Raw genomic sequence first — 26,613 nt, 5'->3', positions numbered from 1 at the left:
CATTTTGAGGCTTACTAGTGAACATGTAAGCCACAAAACGCTCACTAGTTCACAAGTAAGGTCATTGTGACGCTTACTAGTGAACATGTAAGCCACAAAAGAAGCCACTAGTTCACTAGTAAGATCATTTTAGGCTTACTAGTTGACATGTAAGCCGCAAAACGCCCACTAGCTCACTCGTAAGATCATTTTAGGATTACTAGTTGACATGTAAGCCGCATAATGCCCACTAGTTCACTGGTAAGATCATTTTGAGGCTTACTAGTGAACATGTAAGCCACAAAACGCCCACTAGTTCATTAGTAAGATCATTTTGAGGCTTACTTGTTGACATGTAAGCCGCAAAACGCCCACTAGTTCACTCGTTAGATCATTTTGAGGCTTACTAGTTGACATGCAAGCCGCAAAACGCCCACTAGTTCACTAGTAAGATCATCTTGACGCTTACTCGTGAACATGTAAGCCACAAAACGCCCACTAGTTCACTAGTAAGATCGTTTTGAGGCTTACTAGTGAACATGTAAGCCACAAAACGCCCACTAGTTCACTAGTAAGATTATTTTGACGCTTACTAGTGAACATGTAAGCCACAAAACGCACAGTAGTTCACAAGTAAGGTCATTGTGACGCTTAGTAGTGAACATGTAAGCCGCAAAACGCCCACTAGCTCACTCGTAAGATCATTTTGAGGCTTACTAGTGAACATGTAAGCCACAAAACGCTCACTAGTTCACAAGTAAGGTCATTGTGACGCTTACTAGTGAACATGTAAGCCACAAAAGAAGCCACTAGTTCACTAGTAAGATCATTTTAGGCTTACTAGTTGACATGTAAGCCGCAAAACGCCCACTAGCTCACTCGTAAGATCATTTTAGGCTTACTAGTTGACATGTAAGCCGCAAAACGCCCACTAGTTCACTAGTAAGATCATTTTCACGCTTACTAGTGAACATCTAAAGCCATAAACGTGCCCACTAGTTCACTAGTAAGATCATTTTGACGCTTACTAGTGAACATGTAAGGCCATAAATGTGCCCACTAGTTCACTAGTAAGATCATTTTGAGGCTTGCTATTTGACATGTAAGCCACAAAACGCCCACTAGTTCACTAGTAAGATCATTTTGACGCTTACTAGTGAACATGTAAGGCCATAAATGTGCCCACTAGTTCACTAGTAAGATCATTTTGAGGCTTACTAGTTGACATGTAAGCCGCAAAATGCCCACTAGTTCACTGGTAAGATCATTTTGAGGCTTACTAGTGAACATGTAAGGCCATAAATGTGCCCACTAGTTCACTAGTAAGATCATTTTGAGGCTTACTAGTTGACATGTAAGCCACAAAACGCCCACTAGTTCACTAGTAAGATCATTTTGAGGCTTACGAGTGAAGATGTAAGCCACAAAACGCCCACTAGTTTACTAGTAAGATCATTTTGACGCTTACTAGTGAACATGTAAGGCAATAAATGTGCCCATTAGTTCACTAGTAAGATCATTTTGAGGCTTGCTATTTGACATGTAAGCCACAAAACGCCCACTAGTTCACTAGTAAGATCATTTTGAGGCTTACTAGTGAACATGTAAGCCACAAAACGCCCACTAGTTCACTAGTAATATCATTTTGATGCTTACTAGTGAACATGTAAGCCACAAAACGCTCACTAGTTCACAAGTAAGGTCATTGTGACGCTTACTAGTGAACATGTAAGCCGCAAAACGCCCACTAGCTCACTCGTAAGATCATTCTGAGGCTTACTAGTTGACATGTAAGCCGCAAAACGCCCACTAGTTCACTAGTAAGATCATTTTCACGCTTACTAGTGAACATCTAAGGCCATAAACGTGCCCAGTAGTTCACTAGTAAGATCATTTTGACGCTTACTAGTGAACATGTAAGGCCATAAATGTGCCCACGAGTTCACTAGTAAGATCATTTTGAGGTTTACTAGTTGACATGTAAGCCACAAAATGCCCACTAGTTCTCTAGTAAGATCATTTTGAGGCTTACTAGTGAAGATGTAAGCCACAAAACGCCCACTAGTTCACGAGTAAGATCATTTTGACGGTTACTAGTTGACATGCAAGCCGCAAAACGCCCACTAGTTCACTAGTAAGATCATTTTGACGCTTACTCGTGAACATGTAAGCCACAAAACGCCCACTAGTTCACTAGTAAGATCATTTTGAGGCTTACTAGTGAACATGTAAGGCCATAAATGTGCCCACTAGTTCACTAGTAAGATCATTTTGACGCTTACTAGTGAACATGTAAGGCCATAAATGTGCCCACTAATTCACTAGTAAGATCATTTTGAGGCTTACTAGTTGACATGTAAGCCACAAAATGCCCACTAGTTCTCTAGTAAGATCATTTTGAGGCTTACTAGTGAAGATGTAAGCCACAAAACGCCCACTAGTTCACTGGTAAGATCATTTTGACGCCTACTAGTGAACATGTAAGCCACAAAACACTCACTAGTTCACAAGTAAGGTCATTGTGACGCTTACTAGTGAACATGTAAGCCACAAAAGAAGCCACTAGTTCACTAGTAAGATCGTTTTCAGGCTTACTAGTTGACACGTAAGCCGCAAAATGCCCACTAGTTCACTGGTAAGATCATTTTGAGGCTTACTAGTGAACATGTAAGGCCATAAATGTGCCCATTAGTTCACTAGTAAGATCATTTTGAGGCTTGCTATTTGACATGTAAGCCACAAAACGCCCACTAGTTCACTAGTAAGATCATTTTGAGGCTTACTATTGAACATGTAAGCCACAAAACGCCCACTAGTTCACAAGTAAGGTCATTGTGACGCTTACTAGTGAACATGTAAGCCGCAAAACGCCCACTAGCTCACTCGTAAGATCATTTTGAGGCTTACTAGTTGACATGTAAGCCGCAAAACGCCCACTAGTTCACTAGTAAGATCATTTTCACGCTTACTAGTGAACATCTAAGGCCATAAACGTGCCCACTAGTTCACTAGTAAGATCATTTTGACGCTTACTAGTGAACATGTAAGGCCATAAATGTGCCCACTAGTTCACTAGTAAGATCATTTTGAGGCTTACTAGTTGACATGTAAGCCACAAAATGGCCACTAGTTCTCTAGTAAGATCATTTTGAGGCTTACTAGTGAAGATGTAAGCCACAAAACGCCCACTAGTTCACTATTAAGATCATTTTGACGCTTACTAGTTGACATGCAAGCCGCAAAACGCCCACTAGTTCACTAGTAAGATCATTTTGAGGCTTGCTATTTGACATGTAAGACACAAAACGCCCACTAGTTCACTAGTAAGATCATTTTGAGGCTTACTAGTGAACATGTAAGCCACAAAACGCCCACTAGTTCACTAGTAAGATCATTTTGAGGCTTACTAGTTGACATGTAAGCCGCAAAATGCCCACTAGTTCACTGGTAAGATCATTTTGAGGCTTACTAGTGAACATGTAAGGCCATAAATGTGCCCACTAGTTCACTAGTAAGATCATTTTGAGGCTTACTAGTTGACATGTAAGCCACAAAACGCCCACTAGTTCACTAGTAAGATCATTTTGAGGCTTACGAGTGAAGATGTAAGCCACAAAACGCCCACTAGTTTACTAGTAAGATCATTTTGACGCTTACTAGTGAACACGTAAGGCAATAAATGTGCCCATTAGTTCACTAGTAAGATCATTTTGAGGCTTGCTATTTGACATGTAAGCCACAAAACGCCCACTAGTTCACTAGTAAGATCATTTTGAGGCTTACTAGTGAACATGTAAGCCACAAAACGCCCACTAGTTCACTAGTAATATCATTTTGATGCTTACTAGTGAACATGTAAGCCACAAAACGCTCACTAGTTCACAAGTAAGGTCATTGTGACGCTTACTAGTGAACATGTAAGCCGCAAAACGCCCACTAGCTCACTCGTAAGATCATTCTGAGGCTTACTAGTTGACATGTAAGCCGCAAAACGCCCACTAGTTCACTAGTAAGATCATTTTCACGCTTACTAGTGAACATCTAAGGCCATAAACGTGCCCAGTAGTTCACTAGTAAGATCATTTTGACGCTTACTAGTGAACATGTAAGGCCATAAATGTGCCCACGAGTTCACTAGTAAGATCATTTTGAGGTTTACTAGTTGACATGTAAGCCACAAAATGCCCACTAGTTCTCTAGTAAGATCATTTTGAGGCTTACTAGTGAAGATGTAAGCCACAAAACGCCCACTAGTTCACTAGTAAGATCATTTTGACGGTTACTAGTTGACATGCAAGCCGCAAAACGCCCACTAGTTCACTAGTAAGATCATTTTGACGCTTACTCGTGAACATGTAAGCCACAAAACGCCCACTAGTTCACTAGTAAGATCATTTTGAGGCTTACTAGTGAACATGTAAGGCCATAAATGTGCCCACTAGTTCACTAGTAAGATCATTTTGACGCTTACTAGTGAACATGTAAGGCCATAAATGTGCCCACTAATTCACTAGTAAGATCATTTTGAGGCTTACTAGTTGACATGTAAGCCACAAAATGCCCACTAGTTCTCTAGTAAGATCATTTTGAGGCTTACTAGTGAAGATGTAAGCCACAAAACGCCCACTAGTTCACTGGTAAGATCATTTTGACGCCTACTAGTGAACATGTAAGCCACAAAACACTCACTAGTTCACAAGTAAGGTCATTGTGACGCTTACTAGTGAACATGTAAGCCACAAAAGAAGCCACTAGTTCACTAGTAAGATCGTTTTCAGGCTTACTAGTTGACACGTAAGCCGCAAAATGCCCACTAGTTCACTGGTAAGATCATTTTGAGGCTTACTAGTGAACATGTAAGGCCATAAATGTGCCCATTAGTTCACTAGTAAGATCATTTTGAGGCTTGCTATTTGACATGTAAGCCACAAAACGCCCACTAGTTCACTAGTAAGATCATTTTGAGGCTTACTAGTGAACATGTAAGCCACAAAACGCCCACTAGTTCACTAGTAAGATCATTTTGATGCTTACTAGTGAACATGTAAGCCACAAAACGCTCACTAGTTCACAAGTAAGGTCATTGTGACGCTTACTAGTGAACATGTAAGTCGCAAAACGCCCACTAGCTCACTCGTAAGATCATTTTGAGGCTTACTAGTTGACATGTAAGCCGCAAAACGCCCACTAGTTCACTAGTAAGATCATTTTCACGCTTACTAGTGAACATCTAAGGCCATAAACGTGCCCACTAGTTCACTAGTAAGATCATTTTGACGCTTACTAGTGAACATGTAAGGCCATAAATGTGCCCACTAGTTCACTAGTAAGATCATTTTGAGGCTTACTAGTTGACATGTAAGTCACAAAATGCCCACTAGTTCTCTAGTAAGATCATTTTGAGGCTTACTAGTGAAGATGTAAGCCACAAAACGCCCACTAGTTCACTATTAAGATCATTTTGACACTTACTAGTGAACATGTAAGCCACAAAACGCTCACTAGTTCACAAGTAAGGTCATTGTGACGCTTACTAGTGAACATGTAAGCCGCAAAACGCCCACTAGCTCACTCGTAAGATCATTCTGAGGCTTACTAGTTGACATGTAAGCCGGAAAACGCCCACTAGTTCACTAGTAAGATCATTTTGAGGCTTACTAGTTGACATGTAAGCCGCAAAATGCCCACTAGTTCACTGGTAAGATCATTTTGAGGCTTACTAGTGAACATGTAAGGCCATAAATGTGCCCACGAGTTCACTAGTAAGATCATTTTGAGGTTTACTAGTTGACATGTAAGCCACAAAATGCCCACTAGTTCTCTAGTAAGATCATTTTGAGGCTTACTAGTGAAGATGTAAGCCACAAAACGCCCACTAGTTCACTAGTAAGATCATTTTGACGCTTACTAGTTGACATGCAAGCCGCAAAACGCCCACTAGTTCACTAGTAAGATCATTTTGACGCTTACTCGTGAACATGTAAGCCACAAAACGCCCACTAGTTCACTAGTAAGATCATTTTGATGCTTACTAGTGAACATGTAAGCCACAAAACGCTCACTAGTTCACAAGTAAGGTCATTGTGACGCCCACTAGTTCACTAGTAAGATCATTTTGACGCTTACTAGTTGACATGCAAGCCGCAAAACGCCCACTAGTTCACTAGTAAGATCATTTTGACGCTTACTCGTGAACATGTAAGCCACAAAACGCCCACTAGTTCACTAGTAAGATCATTTTGAGGCTTACTAGTGAACATGTAAGGCCATAAATGTGCCCACTAGTTCACTAGTAAGATCATTTTGACGCTTACTACTGAACATGTAAGGCCATAAATGTGCCCACTAATTCACTAGTAAGATCATTTTGAGGCTTACTAGTTGACATGTAAGCCACAAAATGCCCACTAGTTCTCTAGTAAGATCATTTTGAGGCTTACTAGTGAAGATGTAAGCCACAAAACGCCCACTAGTTCACTGGTAAGATCATTTTGACGCATACTAGTGAACATGTAAGCCACAAAACACTCACTAGTTCACAAGTAAGGTCATTGTGACGCTTACTAGTGAACATGTAAGCCACAAAAGAAGCCACTAGTTCACTAGTAAGATCGTTTTCAGGCTTACTAGTTGACACGTAAGCCGCAAAATGCCCACTAGTTCACTGGTAAGATCATTTTGAGGCTTACTAGTGAACATGTAAGGCCATAAATGTGCCCATTAGTTCACTAGTAAGATCATTTTGAGGCTTGCTATTTGACATGTAAGCCACAAAACGCCCACTAGTTCACTAGTAAGATCATTTTGAGGCTTACTAGTGAACATGTAAGCCACAAAACGCCCACTAGTTCACTAGTAAGATCATTTTGATGCTTACTAGTGAACATGTAAGCCACAAAACGCTCACTAGTTCACAAGTAAGGTCATTGTGACGCTTACTAGTGAACATGTAAGTCGCAAAACGCCCACTAGCTCACTCGTAAGATCATTTTGAGGCTTACTAGTTGACATGTAAGCCGCAAAACGCCCACTAGTTCACTAGTAAGATCATTTTCACGCTTACTAGTGAACATCTAAGGCCATAAACGTGCCCACTAGTTCACTAGTAAGATCATTTTGACGCTTACTAGTGAACATGTAAGGCCATAAATGTGCCCACTAGTTCACTAGTAAGATCATTTTGAGGCTTACTAGTTGACATGTAAGCCACAAAATGCCCACTAGTTCTCTAGTAAGATCATTTTGAGGCTTACTAGTGAAGATGTAAGCCACAAAACGCCCACTAGTTCACTATTAAGATCATTTTGACGCTTACTAGTGAACATGTAAGCCACAAAACGCTCACTAGTTCACAAGTAAGGTCATTGTGACGCTTACTAGTGAACATGTAAGCCGCAAAACGCCCACTAGCTCACTCGTAAGATCATTCTGAGGCTTACTAGTTGACATGTAAGCCGGAAAACGCCCACTAGTTCACTAGTAAGATCATTTTGAGGCTTACTAGTTGACATGTAAGCCGCAAAATGCCCACTAGTTCACTGGTAAGATCATTTTGAGGCTTACTAGTGAACATGTAAGGCCATAAATGTGCCCACGAGTTCACTAGTAAGATCATTTTGAGGTTTACTAGTTGACATGTAAGCCACAAAATGCCCACTAGTTCTCTAGTAAGATCATTTTGAGGCTTACTAGTGAAGATGTAAGCCACAAAACGCCCACTAGTTCACTAGTAAGATCATTTTGACGCTTACTAGTTGACATGCAAGCCGCAAAACGCCCACTAGTTCACTAGTAAGATCATTTTGACGCTTACTCGTGAACATGTAAGCCACAAAACGCCCACTAGTTCACTAGTAAGATCATTTTGATGCTTACTAGTGAACATGTAAGCCACAAAACGCTCACTAGTTCACAAGTAAGGTCATTGTGACGCCCACTAGTAAGATCATTTTGACGCTTACTAGTTGACATGCAAGCCGCAAAACGCCCACTAGTTCACTAGTAAGATCATTTTGACGCTTACTCGTGAACATGTAAGCCACAAAACGCCCACTAGTTCACTAGTAAGATCATTTTGATGCTTACTAGTGAACATGTAGGCCACAAAACGCTCACTAGTTCACAAGTAAGGTCATTGTGACGCCCACTAGTTTACTAGTAAGATCATTTTGACGCTTACTAGTGAACACGTAAGGCAATAAATGTGCCCATTAGTTCACTAGTAAGATCATTTTGAGGCTTGCTATTTGACATGTAAGCCACAAAACGCCCACTAGTTCACTAGTAAGATCATTTTGAGGCTTACTAGTGAACATGTAAGCCACAAAACGCCCACTAGTTCACTAGTAATATCATTTTGATGCTTACTAGTGAACATGTAAGCCACAAAACGCTCACTAGTTCACAAGTAAGGTCATTGTGACGCTTACTAGTGAACATGTAAGCCGCAAAACGCCCACTAGCTCACTCGTAAGATCATTCTGAGGCTTACTAGTTGACATGTAAGCCGCAAAACGCCCACTAGTTCACTAGTAAGATCATTTTCACGCTTACTAGTGAACATCTAAGGCCATAAACGTGCCCAGTAGTTCACTAGTAAGATCATTTTGACGCTTACTAGTGAACATGTAAGGCCATAAATGTGCCCACGAGTTCACTAGTAAGATCATTTTGAGGTTTACTAGTTGACATGTAAGCCACAAAATGCCCACTAGTTCTCTAGTAAGATCATTTTGAGGCTTACTAGTGAAGATGTAAGCCACAAAACGCCCACTAGTTCACTAGTAAGATCATTTTGACGGTTACTAGTTGACATGCAAGCCGCAAAACGCCCACTAGTTCACTAGTAAGATCATTTTGACGCTTACTCGTGAACATGTAAGCCACAAAACGCCCACTAGTTCACTAGTAAGATCATTTTGAGGCTTACTAGTGAACATGTAAGGCCATAAATGTGCCCACTAGTTCACTAGTAAGATCATTTTGACGCTTACTAGTGAACATGTAAGGCCATAAATGTGCCCACTAATTCACTAGTAAGATCATTTTGAGGCTTACTAGTTGACATGTAAGCCACAAAATGCCCACTAGTTCTCTAGTAAGATCATTTTGAGGCTTACTAGTGAAGATGTAAGCCACAAAACGCCCACTAGTTCACTGGTAAGATCATTTTGACGCCTACTAGTGAACATGTAAGCCACAAAACACTCACTAGTTCACAAGTAAGGTCATTGTGACGCTTACTAGTGAACATGTAAGCCACAAAAGAAGCCACTAGTTCACTAGTAAGATCGTTTTCAGGCTTACTAGTTGACACGTAAGCCGCAAAATGCCCACTAGTTCACTGGTAAGATCATTTTGAGGCTTACTAGTGAACATGTAAGGCCATAAATGTGCCCATTAGTTCACTAGTAAGATCATTTTGAGGCTTGCTATTTGACATGTAAGCCACAAAACGCCCACTAGTTCACTAGTAAGATCATTTTGAGGCTTACTAGTGAACATGTAAGCCACAAAACGCCCACTAGTTCACTAGTAAGATCATTTTGATGCTTACTAGTGAACATGTAAGCCACAAAACGCTCACTAGTTCACTAGTAAGATCATTTTGATGCTTACTAGTGAACATGTAAGCCACAAAACGCCCACTAGTTCACTAGTAAGATCATTTTGATGCTTACTAGTGAACATGTAAGCCACAAAACGCTCACTAGTTCACAAGTAAGGTCATTGTGACGCTTACTAGTGAACATGTAAGCCACAAAATGCCCACTAGTTCTCTAGTAAGATCATTTTGAGGCTTACTAGTGAAGATGTAAGCCACAAAACGCCCACTAGTTCACTAGTAAGATCATTTTGACGGTTACTAGTTGACATGCAAGCCGCAAAACGCCCACTAGTTCACTAGTAAGATCATTTTGACGCTTACTCGTGAACATGTAAGCCACAAAACGCCCACTAGTTCACTAGTAAGATCATTTTGAGGCTTACTAGTGAACATGTAAGGCCATAAATGTGCCCACTAGTTCACCAGTAAGATCATTTTGACGCTTACTAGTGAACATGTAAGGCCATAAATGTGCCCACTAATTCACTAGTAAGATCATTTTGAGGCTTACTAGTTGACATGTAAGCCACAAAATGCCCACTAGTTCTCTAGTAAGATCATTTTGAGGCTTACTAGTGAAGATGTAAGCCACAAAACGCCCACTAGTTCACTGGTAAGATCATTTTGACGCCTACTAGTGAACATGTAAGCCACAAAACACTCACTAGTTCACAAGTAAGGTCATTGTGACGCTTACTAGTGAACATGTAAGCCACAAAAGAAGCCACTAGTTCACTAGTAAGATCGTTTTCAGGCTTACTAGTTGACACGTAAGCCGCAAAATGCCCACTAGTTCACTGGTAAGATCATTTTGAGGCTTACTAGTGAACATGTAAGGCCATAAATGTGCCCATTAGTTCACTAGTAAGATCATTTTGAGGCTTGCTATTTGACATGTAAGCCACAAAACGCCCACTAGTTCACTAGTAAGATCATTTTGAGGCTTACTAGTGAACATGTAAGCCACAAAACGCCCACTAGTTCACTAGTAAGATCATTTTGATGTATTACTAGTGAACATGTAAGCCACAAAACGCTCACTAGTTCACAAGTAAGGTCATTGTGACGCTTACTAGTGAACATGTAAGTCGCAAAACGCCCACTAGCTCACTCGTAAGATCATTTTGAGGCTTACTAGTTGACATGTAAGCCGCAAAACGCCCACTAGTTCACTAGTAAGATCATTTTCACGCTTACTAGTGAACATCTAAGGCCATAAACGTGCCCACTAGTTCACTAGTAAGATCATTTTGACGCTTACTAGTGAACATGTAAGGCCATAAATGTGCCCACTAGTTCACTAGTAAGATCATTTTGAGGCTTACTAGTTGACATGTAAGCCACAAAATGCCCACTAGTTCTCTAGTAAGATCATTTTGAGGCTTACTAGTGAAGATGTAAGCCACAAAACGCCCACTAGTTCACTATTAAGATCATTTTGACGCTTACTAGTGAACATGTAAGCCGCAAAACGCCCACTAGCTCACTCGTAAGATCATTCTGAGGCTTACTAGTTGACATGTAAGCCGGAAAACGCCCACTAGTTCACTAGTAAGATCATTTTGAGGCTTACTAGTTGACATGTAAGCCGCAAAATGCCCACTAGTTCACTGGTAAGATCATTTTGAGGCTTACTAGTGAACATGTAAGGCCATAAATGTGCCCACGAGTTCACTAGTAAGATCATTTTGAGGTTTACTAGTTGACATGTAAGCCACAAAATGCCCACTAGTTCTCTAGTAAGATCATTTTGAGGCTTACTAGTGAAGATGTAAGCCACAAAACGCCCACTAGTTCACTAGTAAGATCATTTTGACGCTTACTAGTTGACATGCAAGCCGCAAAACGCCCACTAGTTCACTAGTAAGATCATTTTGACGCTTACTCGTGAACATGTAAGCCACAAAACGCCCACTAGTTCACTAGTAAGATCATTTTGATGCTTACTAGTGAACATGTAAGCCACAAAACGCTCACTAGTTCACAAGTAAGGTCATTGTGACGCCCACTAGTTCACTAGTAAGATCATTTTGAGGCTTACTAGTTGACATGTAAGCCGCAAAATGCCCACTAGTTCACTGGTAAGATCATTTTGAGGCTTACTAGTGAAGATGTAAGCCACAAAACGACCACTAGTTCACTAGTAAGATCATTTTGAGGCTTACGAGCGAAGGCAGTGGCTCACTACGATCGCGCGGGCATCTTAGCGAAAAAATGTTGTCTACCCACAAGCATTGCAATAAAATTGTTAGTTATTTAGTAGAGCTAAACATCTCTTTATTTTCGCGATAAGCAATGAAGATGAACAAAAAGTTGAACCAAGCAACAACACTTTTGTGGGCCGAAGGCCCACCTTACCAGCCTTCCGCAGGAACTAGCTGATGCGCCGCCCAGAGGGCGGCACACCAGCTTGTTTGTTTATAAGGAATAAACCTATTATCGATGTATATTGTTGTTGCTTGTGTTATTATCATATGCAATTGAATAAGTAGACCATTTCAGAATTCGAAATTTGGGACTCTCTAAATGCATAACGGGACTGATACTTTTCTGATCAGCAAGTCCCTGGGACTACTTAATTATCATTATATATATAAATATATATATATATATATTGCGCGTCGTCCCGCACGCGGTCTGTCCTTCCGTCTGTCCCTTTTCAAAACGTACCTACTTCACCGCACCGCTGCGCGAGATGAACAAAAAGTTGAACCAAGCAACAACACTTTTGTGGGCCGAAGGCCCACCTTACCAGCCCTCCGAAGGAACTAGCTGATGAGCCGCCCGGAGGGTGGCGAACCAGCTAGTATATATGTATATATATGGTACCTCTTACAAAATTGGTTCTGGAAGAAATGTTTTAACTAGAAAATGTTGTAAGTAGAGATGTGTTTTCCATGTAAACACCCTAATAAATAACAAACACATAAGCCCTTCATAAAGATGAAGCTGCTGCTCGCCCAGAGGTACTCAATTGTTATATTCAATGTATTTGCTAAGGAGATTGGCATGCTTGCTGCCTTTTGTCTAAAAGGTCACTACCCCAAGCTGGTCTTCCACTTTGAGCTGAAGAGGAGCATTCTGTACTTCATCCTGGAGACATATGTCCCATCAAGCCTATTGGTGGTTCTTTCTTGGGTCTCCTTCTGGATTTCGCTGTCCTCTGTTCCAGCACGAATTTGTATAGGTATGTACCAGTCAGAAGTAATGAATGTGTAAAAACACAATATGCCAAGCATATTATATATTATGCATAACAATACAACACATGAGGAAAGTACACCATTTTTCAATTATAAGCAGAGAAGCATGTAACCATGTCTTAGAATTATGTACAGCATCACAACAACACATTTCATTTTACACAATGCAAACAATTTAGAACAATTACATAAAACCAAGGGTCCTATTTTCATTCACAGTGCAAGTCTAGCACAAAGCAGATTCAAACTGCACATGGGTGGACTTTTCTTTCTTTTGGCATCTTGCTCGAATTGGGAGCAACATAGTGCTTTTGTGCTGTAGCATGTCGTTGTGAAATGAGCCTGTTCTCGGCCAATCGTGAAGGCATTCCTCATTTTCCTTAAAATCAAGGCAGTCAGCATACACCCGAGTACGCCGTGCTTGACAGTGTGGAAATATTTTGAAGATGCTAATATTTGTAATTCATTCAATGAATTGATTTCTATAAGATTCAGAGAGATTGTCCCACGCTGGTCTCATATTTATGAATGAAATCCGTCGCAGACGCATTTGTCTGCCTGCGCCTCAATCAAATCAATAAAATCACATAGCATGACCTGTCCTGCACAATAAACCTCCTTTTAGCTCAGCTAAAATCTCGTCTGCTTTTGGTAAACACATTTGCAGATGCACTGGGGGTGAGGAAAGAAGGCCCCGTGATGCTTTGCGAGTCTAGCGATGCCTTTAAATTATACATCCTATGAAGCAAAGCAAAATGTTTTGAATGAATTAAGGTCACGTAAAACACAAAATAAAAACCAGTACATATGATTATTTTAATTTTCCTTAGCACATGCTTATTGCACGTTTTACTCATGATTTCACTGTCTTACACATGTAAAAAAAATGCTTGATACCTGAGAAGAGTGAACTATGTTTGCAAGATTTTATTGATGTATTTATCATTAATTTCATAATATTCAAAGGACAAATGTGCATAGTGTATACAGTAGTTTTGGCTCCATGTTATAATTCACTAAACCGTTATCCCTAAAAATGTTTTCAGGCCACAGTATCACCTTTGATTTTAAATAGCACCAACATTTCAGGAATCCTGGTCCATGATCCAAAGTTTTATTTAAGTTGAATGTCGTATCATCTTAATTTTTAGTTTGTACATACCGGTACCTTAAAGAATGGCATTAAGGTGCTCAACCGGTTAGCATGTCCACCTCCCAGCACAGAGGTCCAGGGTTTGATTCCAAGCTCTGGCCTTCCAGTGTGGAGTTTGCATGTTCTTCCTGTGCCAGCGTGGATTTTCTCTGGTTGCTCTTGTTTTCCCTGACATCCCGAAGACATGTGTGGTAGGTTAATGGAACACTCTGTCTGTTTATGAGTATAAATCGGTGGTTGTTTCTGTGAGCCTTGCGATTGTCTGTCAACAAGTTCAGGGTGTACACCACCAACTGCCCGAAGATAGCTACCTCGTGAGGATAAGTATTTCAGATAATGGAGGGATGGATACCGAAAAGAATTCGGGCTCTCAGCAAATGATGGTTATGTAACGGCAGCTGGTGCGATATGCTGCAGTTTACATCTCATCTGATTTGTCAACTTATTACAGATATTATCAGCGACTAATTGACTAGCAAAATAATTGCGAGATCCCTCTGTGAAAATTGTTATTGCATAGCCTACACAGACTGGTTTACTGCTCAACATCACATGACATGCATAAAATATGCCATGGAAAGCAGAAAATGAAACCTGAATTAGAAGTGTGTGTGTGTGTGTGTGTGTGTGTGTGTGTGTGTGTGTGTGTGTGTGTGTGTGTGCGTGCGTGTGTGTGTGTGTTTTATCCTGTTTTGTCGACCAACGTCATGATTTTGACCTTTCTGCATCGCCCCATTTTTCTGTAAATAAATATTTTTTTGTTGCAATCTTCATCTGAGTTTATATTTGTAGAGTCCAATTCTATCTGGAACCTTCCGGACATCGTGACACCACTCTGGTCGTTGTCATGCACATCTTTTAGACCACATCCTTGCCAAGAGCTCTCAGTCTGTTTGTTTGAAGTGCAACAAGATTCGGACCGTGATGTTCATGATTGCCCAAATGCACCACATATTTCGAGAAATCCATTTATATATATATATATATATATATATATATATATATATATATATATATATATATATATATATATATATATATATATATATATATATATATATATATATATATATATATATATATATATATATATATATATATAAAAATCCTCATCTCACCCCTCGGGTGGTGTCCGTCCCTCATTCAGCTCGGGTCCTCTACCAGAGGCCAGGAAGCTTGAGGGTTCTGCGCAGTATCCTTGCTGTTCCCAGCACTGCACATTTCTGGACTGAGATGTCCGATGTTGTTCCTGGGATCTGTTGCAACCACTCATCTAGTTTGGGGGTCACTGCCCCGAGTGCTCCGACCACCACAGGCACGACTGTCACCTTTACCTTCCAGGCTCTCTCCAGCTCTTCTCTGAGCCCTTGGTATTTCTCGAGTTTCTCATGTTCCTTCTTCCTGATGTTTCCATCACTAGGGACAGCTACATCCACTACAACGGCTTTCCTCTGCCCTTTATCTATGATCACGATATCTGGTTGGTTCGCCATTACCATCTTGTCAGTCTGGATCTGGAAGTCCCACAGGATCTTCGCTCTGTCATTCTTCACCACCTTCGGAGGTGTTTCCCATTTTGACCTTGGGGTTTCCAGTCCATACTCCGCACAGATGTTTCGGTAGACTATGCCAGCCACCTGGTTATGGCGTTCCATGTAGGCTTTCCCTGCCAGCATCTTACACCCTGCAGTTATGTGTTGGATCGTCTCAGGTGCCTCTTTGCACAACCTACACCTTGGGTCTTGTCTGGTGTGGTATATCTGGGCCTCGATGGCTCTGGTGCTCAAGGCCTGTTCCTGAGCAGCCAGGATGAGCGCCTCTGTGTGTCCTTCAGGCCAGCCCTCTCTAGCCACTGATAGGACTTCTTGAGATCAGCCACTTCAGTTATGGTCCGGTGGTACATCCCGTGTAGGGGCTTGTCCTCCCATGATGGTCCCTCTTCCAGCGCCTCATCTTCTGTTCCCCATTGTCTGAAACATTCTCTGAGTACGTCATCCGTTGGAGCCTTCTCCTTGATGTATTCATGGAGCTTGGATGTTTCATCCTGGACAGTGGCTCTCACACTCACTAGTCCCCGGCCTCCTTCCTTTCGGCTTGCGTACAGTCTCAGGGTGCTGGATTTGGGATGGAACCCTCCATGCATGGTTAGGAGCTTTCGGGTCTTAACGTCCGTGGTCTGAATCTCTTCCTTTGGCCACCTTATTATTCCTGCATGGTATCTGATCACTGGCAGGGCATAGCTGTTTATTGCCCGGGTCTTATTCTTGCCATTGAGCTGGCTTCTTAGGACTTGCCTCACTCGCTGGAAGTATTTGGCCGTAGCCGCTTTCCTTGTTGCCAGTTCGAGGTTGCCATTGGCTTGTGGTATACCAAGGTACTTGTAGCTGTCCTCAATGTCTGCTATTGTTCCTTCAGGGAGTGAGACCCCATCAGTGCAGACTACCTTTCCTCTCTTAGTCACCATCCGACTACATTTCTCAAGCCCGAATGACATCCCGATGTCGCTGCTGTAGATCCTGGTTGTGTGGATCAGTGAATCTATGTCCCTTTCGCTCTTAGCATACAGCTTTATGTCATCCATGTAGAGGAGGTGACTGATTGTAGCTCCATTTCTGAGGCGGTATCCATAGCCTGTCTTGGTGATTACTTGGCTTAGGGGGTTCAGTCCTATGCAGAACAGCAGTGGGGAGAGTGCATCACCTTGGTATATGCCACATTTGATGGACACTTGGGTAAGTGGCTTGCCATTGGCTTCAAGTGTGGTTTTCCACATTCTCATCGAGTTTGCAACGAAGGCTCTTAGGGTCCTGTTCACCTTATACAACTCCAAGCATTCAGTGATCCATGTATGTGGCATCGAGTCATAGGCTTTCTTGTAATCAATGCACAGGTTGGTACGTCGGGACCTGCAGTCTTGTGCGACTGTTCTGTCAACCAGGAGCTGATGTTTGGCTCCTCTGGTATCTCTACCAATGCCCTTCTGCGCTTCGCTCATGTATTGATCCACGTGTCCACTTATCTTAGCCGCGATGATTCCTGACATGAGCTTCCATGTTGTGGAGAGACAGGTTATTGGCCGATAGTTGGATGGGGCTGCACCCTTCGAGGGATCCTTCATGATCAGGATTGTTCGCCCTTCGGTTAGCCATTCTGGGTGAGTCCCATCACTCAGCAGCTGGTTCATTTGTACTGCTAGGCGCTCATGGAGTGCTGTGAGTTTCTTTAGCCAGTAGGTGTGGACCATGTCCGGGCCTGGTGCTGTCCAGTTCTTCATATCTGAGACTCGTTCCTGTATGTCTGCCACTGTTATGGTAACTGGGTTCTGTTCAGGCAGGTTGCTGTGCTCCTCTCTCAGGGTCACCAGCCATTGTGCACTGCTGTTATGTGCAACCTCCTTCTCCCATATGCCTTTCCAGTACCTTTCAGTTTCCAGTCTTGGTGGGTCAGCTCTGTTGTTAGGACCCTGCCACTGAGCGTACACTTTCGCAGGTTGTGTTGCGAACAGCCTGTTTATTCGTCTGGCTTCATTCTCTTTTGTGTACCGCTTTAGGCGACTGGACAAGGCTTGGAGCCTTTGTTTGGCAGTTTCGAGTGCTTCAGGTATGGTCATCTGGATGTACTTCTCGGGAATCGGCCTTTTCATCACACCTCTCTGGGCCTCCGTCAATTGACTCACATCTTTCCGGGCCGCCTTGATCTTAGCCTCCAACCGTCTTTTCCATGGTGGGTAACGTATCTCATGGTTGCTCTTATAGCCCAGAGTCTCCAGGATCACTGATGCTGAAGCGTATATCAGCTCATTGGTTTCTGTGATCGTTACGGTAGGGATCGCCCTCAGTGCTGCATTCACACTTTCTATGAGACTTTCAGATGGTACTTCACATAGTCGTTGTAATCGGTTTCTAGGTTGCCCAGCTTTCATTCTCGCCATGATCTTCGCTTTCAGGTCAGTTGCTGCCTCGCTCAGCATTTCATTCATTGGGGCTGGCCACCCAATCTCATCATCTGCATTCATTGGGGCTTGCCTCCCAATCTCTTGTATGACCTCCTCCTCTGATCTGAAAGCCTGGGGCCCTTCACCATGGAACCTGCGTTGTACCTCATCAATCTCAAGTTGTGACAGCAGTTGCCGTTTGTGGATGTTGGAACACTGAGCTACTAGTTGTTTCTTGGTCAACCGTGACTGTGGGTTTCGAAGTAACCATTTAGCCCACATTCTCTGCATGTAACCCCTCTGACTAGGGTTGCTTGAGTAGTAGCATTCCAACAGAGCCATGTTATCGCATCTCGCCCATCTCTGCTTTGTTCCAGTAGCCCATTTTTCATCAAGGTGCTCTGGTCCCCCAGCACCTGACGCAGACCTTGTTTGGCCGGGCGACGTCTGAGCCGGCATGTCATTCGTTTTATTGTCTCTCATCATTGTATGAGGTAGGCATTAGCGTGAAGGATCTTGCCACACTGGATGGTGTTATGTGCTCATTTTTGCCCCAAGCGGGATTCGAACCACCGTCTCCCGTATGCCAAACCGATGCCTTACCAACTGAGCTATCCAGCTATATATATATATATATATATATATATATATATATATATATATATATATATTAGAGCTGTCAGTTTAGCGCGTTTTTATTGGCATTAATTTAAATGAATTTTAACGGGATTAAAATTTTTCTCGCGAGATTAACGCGGCACACGTCACAAGCGGATGTTACGTTGCTCTATAAATACACCAGAAACAAAACAACAAGCGCGCTGCAGAAGTCCACGCCCATGTCCGTTTTGCCAGCCACGGCAGTGCGAGACACCGAAAACTGATACTTAAAGAGTTTATGAATGGAAAGTTTACTTTTAAAAAGTTGCCATATTGCTCCACTGACAAGACCAAAGTTATCTGTTCTTCTCTCTCTCTCTCTGTATCGTACAGGTATACGATGTATGCCACTAACGCGATTGTTACTTGTTTGGAACTATTTTGTGTGGAAGGTTACAGCGTTCCGTGTCCATATAAATAGAGCGGGTGGAGCTTCTCTGTGTTAGTCTGACAGTGACAGTGCGCTACAGTGTTAGCGACCTAGCGAAAATCAAACGTCTCCAGTGTTGTCATCGAACCAAGTGTAGTCATTCGAAATGAGGTCTACACAAAACCGTAGAGAGACTTCCGCGCAAGAAGGACCAACACAATCAACATAGCCTGACTGTGCTAAGGGGAGTGAAATCTCCCACCCCCTTTCAGAATGGTTTGCCCTTGCAGCACGGGGGAAGTGCGTGTGCTTGTTTGTATGGCCGGCAGTTTCCAATACAGCGGCACATAATGAACACTAGTGTCCGGTGTCTTGTTATTCTTCAACAAACAAGAAACAGACTGCTGTGTTGAAAGCAAACTTGAGAAAAATGAAGTATGCAACCATGGTTTAAATACACTATAGGCTGAGTACTAGTGTGCCTTAGATGTGCACTTTATAATATTATATTGCTCTGTTTTGATTTCATTAAAAAAGCTGTTAAAACAGCTGTTGTGTGACAAAATATTTTTTTCACCGTTATTGATGGACAGTAATATTGTGTGAGAGATTGTGTGAATAACTGCACAAAGTGAAAAATGTTCATGTAAAATTGAAAATCGAAATTGTTATTTCAGTAAATATTTGCATTTGGCACGTAGAAAACTGATTCATGATTCCATGTTGATGAGAGCATTAAAATGGGGGGGGAAAATAGGACAAAAATGTAAAAGGAAATTCAGAAACGATAAAAAATGTGTAAGTAATCACGATTAATTTTTTAGTTCATTCGAGTTAATTATGACAGTTGCATTTTTAATTAGATTAAATATTGTAATCGTTTGACATATGTGTATATATATATAATATACATATATAATATATATATATAATATATATATATAGATAGATAGACAGATAGACAGATAGACAGATAGATAGATAGATAGATAGATAGATAGATAGATAGATAGATAGATAGATAGATAGATAGATAGATAGATAGATAGATAGATAGATAGATAGATAGATAGATAGATAGATAGATAGATAGATAGATAGATAGATAGATAGATTTATTTATTTTATCAGTCAAAGCAAACCTGTCAAATGTGAAGCTGTGCAAACATTCAAGCACAAGACAAGTCAAGCAACACTGGTCACCTGTGACATGATCTGACTGATGTCAAGTCAGAAGGATTGGTTGTTGTTCTATTTGATTTTTCATCAGTGAAAGCAAGAATGAAGTGGAAAATATATCAACACGGAACTGGCAATTGCGAGGTGAGGAAGTGTTGGCGGAGTGTGTAGACTGTGGGCGGGGGACAATTTAACAATATGAGATTTTGTTGTTTTTGTGTGTGTGTGTGTGTGTGTGTGTGTGTGTGCGTGTGTGCGTGTGTGCATGTTATAATATCCGCCCTCCTAACTGAACCTTCTGCTCCCCCCTCACCACCCGAGGCAAAATTGTCTAGAACGACCAGTGGTTGGGAGTAACAGTGTTTTACTGTCTCTTTTTCTGACATTGTCCTTTTTTCAAAGTTGTCCAGAAACATTTGTTTCTTCATTATTTTCTTCATTTTAAGGAAGCTTAGATCATGGATTTAATTTACCAGGCAAAGACATTGTGGCAAAGAGGCAAACATGTTCAAGTGACACAGAGACAAGCTAGATTGATCATTTTTAAAATAAAAGATCCTGTGGGCTCAAGTAATCCACCTCCATTGTACTGGTCCACTGCCATTGTATTTCGAAAAAAATTTTGATCTCAAGGGAACGGGAATTCAGGCTTCTGGCTCAAGACATTGCACACATGCTTGGAATGCGGGGCTCGTCCTTCCACAATGTTTCTAGCTTACCTTGTTTATTAAAGAATGTGTTCCCTTTGTCATTTGTCCGTGTATGTGTTCCATGGCAGGAGTGACCACAGTACTGACCATGACCACTGTGATGATGGGAGCTCGCACGTCGCTTCCGAATGCCAACTGTTTCATCAAGGCGATTGATGTGTACTTAGGAATCTGCTTCAGCTTTATTTTTGGAGCCCTCATTGAGTATGCTGTGGCTCATTTCTGCACCCTCACTTACAGCGACCCGCATATGCTGGTGGTGAGACACTCCTGTTATTATTCTGTTTCCATTGTTGTGGTCGTTGCTCTTTGTTCACCGATCATTAAGATGTTTTTCGATACTGTGCTTGAGCGTTGGTTTTTTTTTTTCATTTTTAGGTACTGTATCTATTTACTCACAAACCAAATCCTAAAAGGAAGCGAGGCAAAAATATTCTTTATTTTAATATTGTTCTATGCGCCTCCACTCGAATAAACACGGCATTCTGATTAATATTGGATCTGTGTAATACGAATTAAGCTATGAAATGCACCTGTTTTTATCCATCTCAGGGGGCGGGCATTGACTTAAAATCACATCAGAGTTGATCAGGGATCAATTAACGACCAACTGTGGCTCACACTTTTCTGGGTTTGGTCATTTGAGCAACGGTGATGTCATTTTCAGTCGAATGACAAAATGGCCGCTCCTGAGATGGATAAAAGAGGGTGGATTTTAATGCTTAATTCACATCCTACAAATGCAATATTAATAAGAATGCTGTGTTGAGATTGTAGTGGGGCAACATAAAATATATTGTAGTACTGTATATCTAGAGTATTTCCCATTAAAGTACACCAGTCGTTAGTTAGTCAGCCCGTCACTTAATCAATAAGATAATGTTATCAACAATGATATGTGTTATTGTTGTTTCAAGCGCAGCTAACATTCTCATTTACTTTGCTACAGTATGGCCACCAATTGCATAACTTTGATGACGAAATAAACGGCATCGTCACCACCATCTCCAGCCCCTGTGACAGGGCCAAGAGACGCAAGGAACCTGACGCAGGTCCCGCCGCTGCTCCCGCCACCAGCGAATTGGCAGTCGATCCATCCAGCCAGACAGGCAGCGAGCCCAAGCCCGAGGCTTCTCCTCCAGAACCCACCAACTGGTGTTTCATTGCTCTGGCCACCTTTCGCAAACTTCTCAGTTTCATAAGCTGCTGTCACATAAAAAATCCACACCACATAGACAACTACTCAAGAGTCACTTTCCCTTTGTCATTTGTCCTTGTTAATCTTCTTTATTGGACGTATTATTTGTACTTTTAGCATTTATCCCTAGTATTTAGACAGGGAGTTTATTTCACTCAATGTACAATAAGTGTGACTTAGGTGTGGTTCTGAGGTGGGTTTTTACTATTTCTAAGCAGCAGCATAATGAGAATGAGAAAGATTGTTTTTCAGGAAGAAAAAAAAAAGTGTCATTATTGTAATTCAACGTCACTCTTTTAGCATACTTAATGCTGACTGGTGAGGTCTGGTAGACTACAAAGCTCGACATGAAGAGGAGTAATTGCTTCCAAAGATGAAAACCATTCCGTTTGCATATTTCCCACTGTAGCTCATTTATTGTAATTGTGTCTCGTTCAGCTTGTAAGTGGCGAACACACAGAAGATGGAGCTGTAATTTATGCTGGCCAAAACATCCAGGGGTGCTGTGCACGGGCGAATGGGCTTACTCGTTGTCTGACTTTTTCCAAGTGATATTTTATTAATTGTTCTTTTCTGCCTGAATGTTCACATCTTCAGTACAATTGGCTAATATGAATAGGCAGTGGCAGAAATAAAATAAAAAGAAAAAAAGAAAAAGACCCAATGCAAAAGAATAACATGATGGAAACTTCAGTTCCGGGAAATATCACAAACAGTTTATGTAATTGTCTTTTACACAAAAACTCTCAATACTACCTAAATTACAGCAGATAAATACATCATTTAATGGGGCTGCTATGAATAGTTCAGATTGTAACGAAATCAGAAAATTACACCATTCATTCACCCGTTTTTGTTCGGTGTCACAATTCACATTCCTTAGACAGCACACCAAGCCTATGCTTTCTTATCAGCTAACCAACTCTGGCTGGCTGTCTTACTGGAATATTTCTTTTAAAATACGGTCATGTGATGTTATCAGATGTTGGTGTAGGTTAGTACTGAAGTGCTTATCTTCGCCAGATATGTCATTTCAATTTTTCAGCTATTTAGAGCTGAGTCGAAAATGTCATTTCCATTGATCTGTTTTTGGAAGATGTTATTACTGGCAATGCTCTTTACCTTCTTAACAGCTCCAAAATGATGGAATCTTCTGGACTATATCAGGAGGTCGCTGTAAAATAAGTTTACACTGAAATATAGAAATACTACATGACATTTAATAACTGCTTACGCCAACAAGTCTGGAAAAAGCACACTAGAGTTAGAGAAAAGCAGAAAGAAGGAGTAGAAAAAGAACAGATGCAAGATGGAAATGTTTTCATTTAAGCAAACTACCGGTACTATTCAGTTCAAACTTACTGTCAATGCATTTGACAAGGTGATGTGTTTGAATGACACATACGTAGACCACAACCTAGACGGTACGGTTTGTTGTACAGTCTGTTTGCTACCTTTGTCCGAGGAAGCAACATTTATGATGGCCATGGGCTGAATATGTCGACCAAAGATTATAATCAGATTTAAAAGTGCATTCTCAAGTACCATGGCGGCATGCTGTCGGTCTGCAGATTAACGTGACAGCTCCTATGTCAGACAATGGGGCAAATCTGCCTGTTAATTTTGTTGTTGTGTTCTATACCGCTATAATATGCTCTCACATAGACTGGAGTGAGTTGATTTATTCAGATGGCAAGTTTCTTCCATGATGTGCATTGAGATGCATGAAGTGGGTATATAACTTCATTGCCTTCAGAAACTATTTCGGCTGCATTGTTTCTCTGTTTTAACTCATTCACTCCCAAAGACGTTTTTAAACGTCTTTTCAGACTTGGTCCTGAATTGGCTCGTACTGAATGAGTTTTAAATAGACTGACTCAGCCCTCCTTTTCTGATGATAACGCTAACAAATAATTTCATTTATAACCTTTGTTCTCCCTGCGTGCATGCTTTGCTTGGTTTGCTTGGGTTAAATATGGGGGGGAGAAAAACAAAAACCCGATGCTTTGATTGTCGCTGTATCTCATTCCAAAAGGTAGGGTTCTTTCGGGATCCGTTCTCATCTTCAGCCTCAGAATTGCAACAGTATTGGACGGAACTGTGTCCCGTGGAAGCAGGCAAACAGTGAGAGATTGAAACGGATCACAGATCACAGAAATGATTTAACTCGGTCAGGTTTTATATATAGAGCACCTCTCTCTTAAAATGGACAGTTATCGCGTGAAAAGGATTGGAAATTGATGCTTATGTATTGAGCCACAGTGACAGAAGAGAAACTACGGAAGATTCTTAACTCTTTGTCATAGTAAAGATGGTCATATGATTTAAGATAAGTGTTTTTTTTAGGCAGGCATCAAAAGCTGCCACTCAATCATGGACACCACTTGGTGACAAGGACAAAAATGCCAGGAGATGGCTGTGGAGCACAGATCCAAATGGACACATTTCCCAGAGATGGATGAACCCTTTTTCCTTTCATGTTATAGAACTTGTCAAATAATACCTCATGGTTATGTTGATGACCAACCTGGGACGTTTTCATGTCAACTATATTTCTACTGTCGCACTATAAAGATCTAGATATTGTTCTGCTTAACCATTTGTTAATAAATTCCACCAATGTGCATGTTCACTGTAAAGAAATAGATGAGAGCAATAAAATGGTATGTGTGTATGATAGAAATGCAGTTATTCGAAGGAATGCTTTTTTTAAAGGATTTGGTCTTTACTTTGGACTTTAAAATGACACTTAGCCAACAGTTATACTTTGAGTCAACATCAACGAGTTACTGAACAGTGGTAAAGTGCTCTGAAAAAAGATGCTGGACACAAGTCATGAAACTAATTTTGTGTGTGTGTGTGAGTGGTCATCATCTGTGAGTACAACGTGTCAAGGGAGGAAGAACTAAAACTGCACCGACGGGTTGCTTTATAAAGTTGTTGGATATTTTAATCACAGTATAACTATTTCTTTTGGTATTTATGTATTTCGTCGTGTATGTTTTACAGCTGTGGTTGTTGCGCAGTGCTGTATAAATAATGTTCAGTGTTTATTTTTTTCTTATTTTTTAAGTAAGTAAACGCAAATTTACTGGAGCTAGGGATCGAAGTGACACCTGAAAAACGGCCACCTTCACGGAAAAAAAAAACACAACTACTGACAACTCCACAAAACAATTTTGGTGCCATCGTTTCAGATGTCAGAGGGAAACAAATGAAACAAGTATATTTTTAATTATACAATTTAATTTTCATGACTTAATTTTTGTACCTTTCATGGTGACTCATCTGAGCAGGAGATTGGCGCCATAGCGCCCTCTATTGATGAGTCATTGCTCATGTCAAATGCAACTCAAGATACAATTAAGTAATTAAATAATTCAATCATTTTATCCTTGGGGCCAGTTTGACTCCATTCAATGATTATCAATCGAAAAATAATATATTACTTTTGTTGTTCCATATTTCATGGCTTTTCCTTTTTTTGATGGGGGCAACCGATTACGGATACAATTATCATGAAGCTAATTTTCTCCATGTCTTGAACACATATTGATGTTGTCAGTAAATTTCAGAAGATTATTTTGAATTGACAGTCATTTTAATTTAAAAGTTTGACCTGATGGTAGCACTAGAGGACAGGTCAACAAAAAAACTTATGACCAAGGGGATATTTGTTTGTGCAGCAGACATATTATCCAAGTGCCTGACACAAAAACCTGGGCAGAAAAATGTACATAATTTTCTGGTACCAAATATCCCTGGGGTCAATTTGACCCCAAGGGTTAAATTTGTTTGTAATATTTGAGGATAATAGGAGGGCTATGTCTGTATAAGCCACTAGTTTTGATTTACAGTACTTGTACTTTCATAGTTCTTCCATTTCAGGATGTGATGCAGCTTCTCAAATGCCATTGAGGTCATTGATGATAGCAGATGTGTCTTTTTTCCGTTTGACACGAAAATGGACCATCCAACCATCCCAAGTAGGTGTTCATCAATGAGAAAAAGTCTTGAAAAATCGTCTTTGGTATTATGAGCCAAAACCTTTTCTTTGTGAGATGTGTTAGGGTTTGCCGTAAGACAGATTTATGCACGAGGATCCTGCATGGAGAATTTCTTGGGACTCGAGAGAAACCAGTAGTTTCAAATCTCTGCATGCTGCTCCTCAGTGGCTTGTAATAGCTGAGTGAGGATAAGTGGATCGGAGGATGGATGGATGGTATAAAAACACTTCTCCCATTGTGGATAGATTGTACTGCCTGTCCTCTATCCACGTGAAAAAGTTTTGCCTTTGCCTTGCATTAGGCTGAACTCTTTTGTTGAATATTCTTTGTTCAAATTGAGTTAAAACTATTTTACACTGAACATACTTGATGTGCTTACCCGCTTTTATTGGAGGAAAAAAAGAGAGAACCGCTTAGGTCATGAAAATCAGCAGATAGCGACAACCCACCTACCTCTTAACACCCACAGAGGGGGAAAATGTATCATGTGGCAGCGAGGCAGGCACGTCGGACGCCAGCCACCACGCAGACGTTTATGTGAATCGCTATTCGACCACAAGATGACGCCATGGAATAACATTTCGCAAATGCTCAACCCTGCCGCAGTGCATCT

At 41.1% G+C, this 26,613-nt stretch overlaps 1 protein-coding gene across 1 annotated transcript in view; it reads left to right on the top strand.

Moving 5' to 3' along the window:
* LOC127588491 (gamma-aminobutyric acid receptor subunit pi-like) overlaps window positions 1–23,991 on the top strand; it is a 495,336-nt gene extending 471,345 nt beyond the window's left edge. The window contains exon 4 of the mRNA XM_052047230.1: window positions 21,920–23,991. Within this exon, the coding sequence (XP_051903190.1) occupies window positions 21,920–22,110 (191 nt within the window). The 3' untranslated portion in view covers window positions 22,111–23,991. The remainder of the gene's footprint in view (window positions 1–21,919) is intronic.
* The last annotated feature ends 2,622 nt before the right edge of the window (window positions 23,992–26,613 follow it).

This window comes from Hippocampus zosterae, chromosome 16, assembly GCF_025434085.1.
Source record: "Hippocampus zosterae strain Florida chromosome 16, ASM2543408v3, whole genome shotgun sequence".
NCBI lineage: Eukaryota > Metazoa > Chordata > Actinopteri > Syngnathiformes > Syngnathidae > Hippocampus > Hippocampus zosterae.
This window is presented reverse-complemented; position numbering and strand designations above follow the sequence as displayed.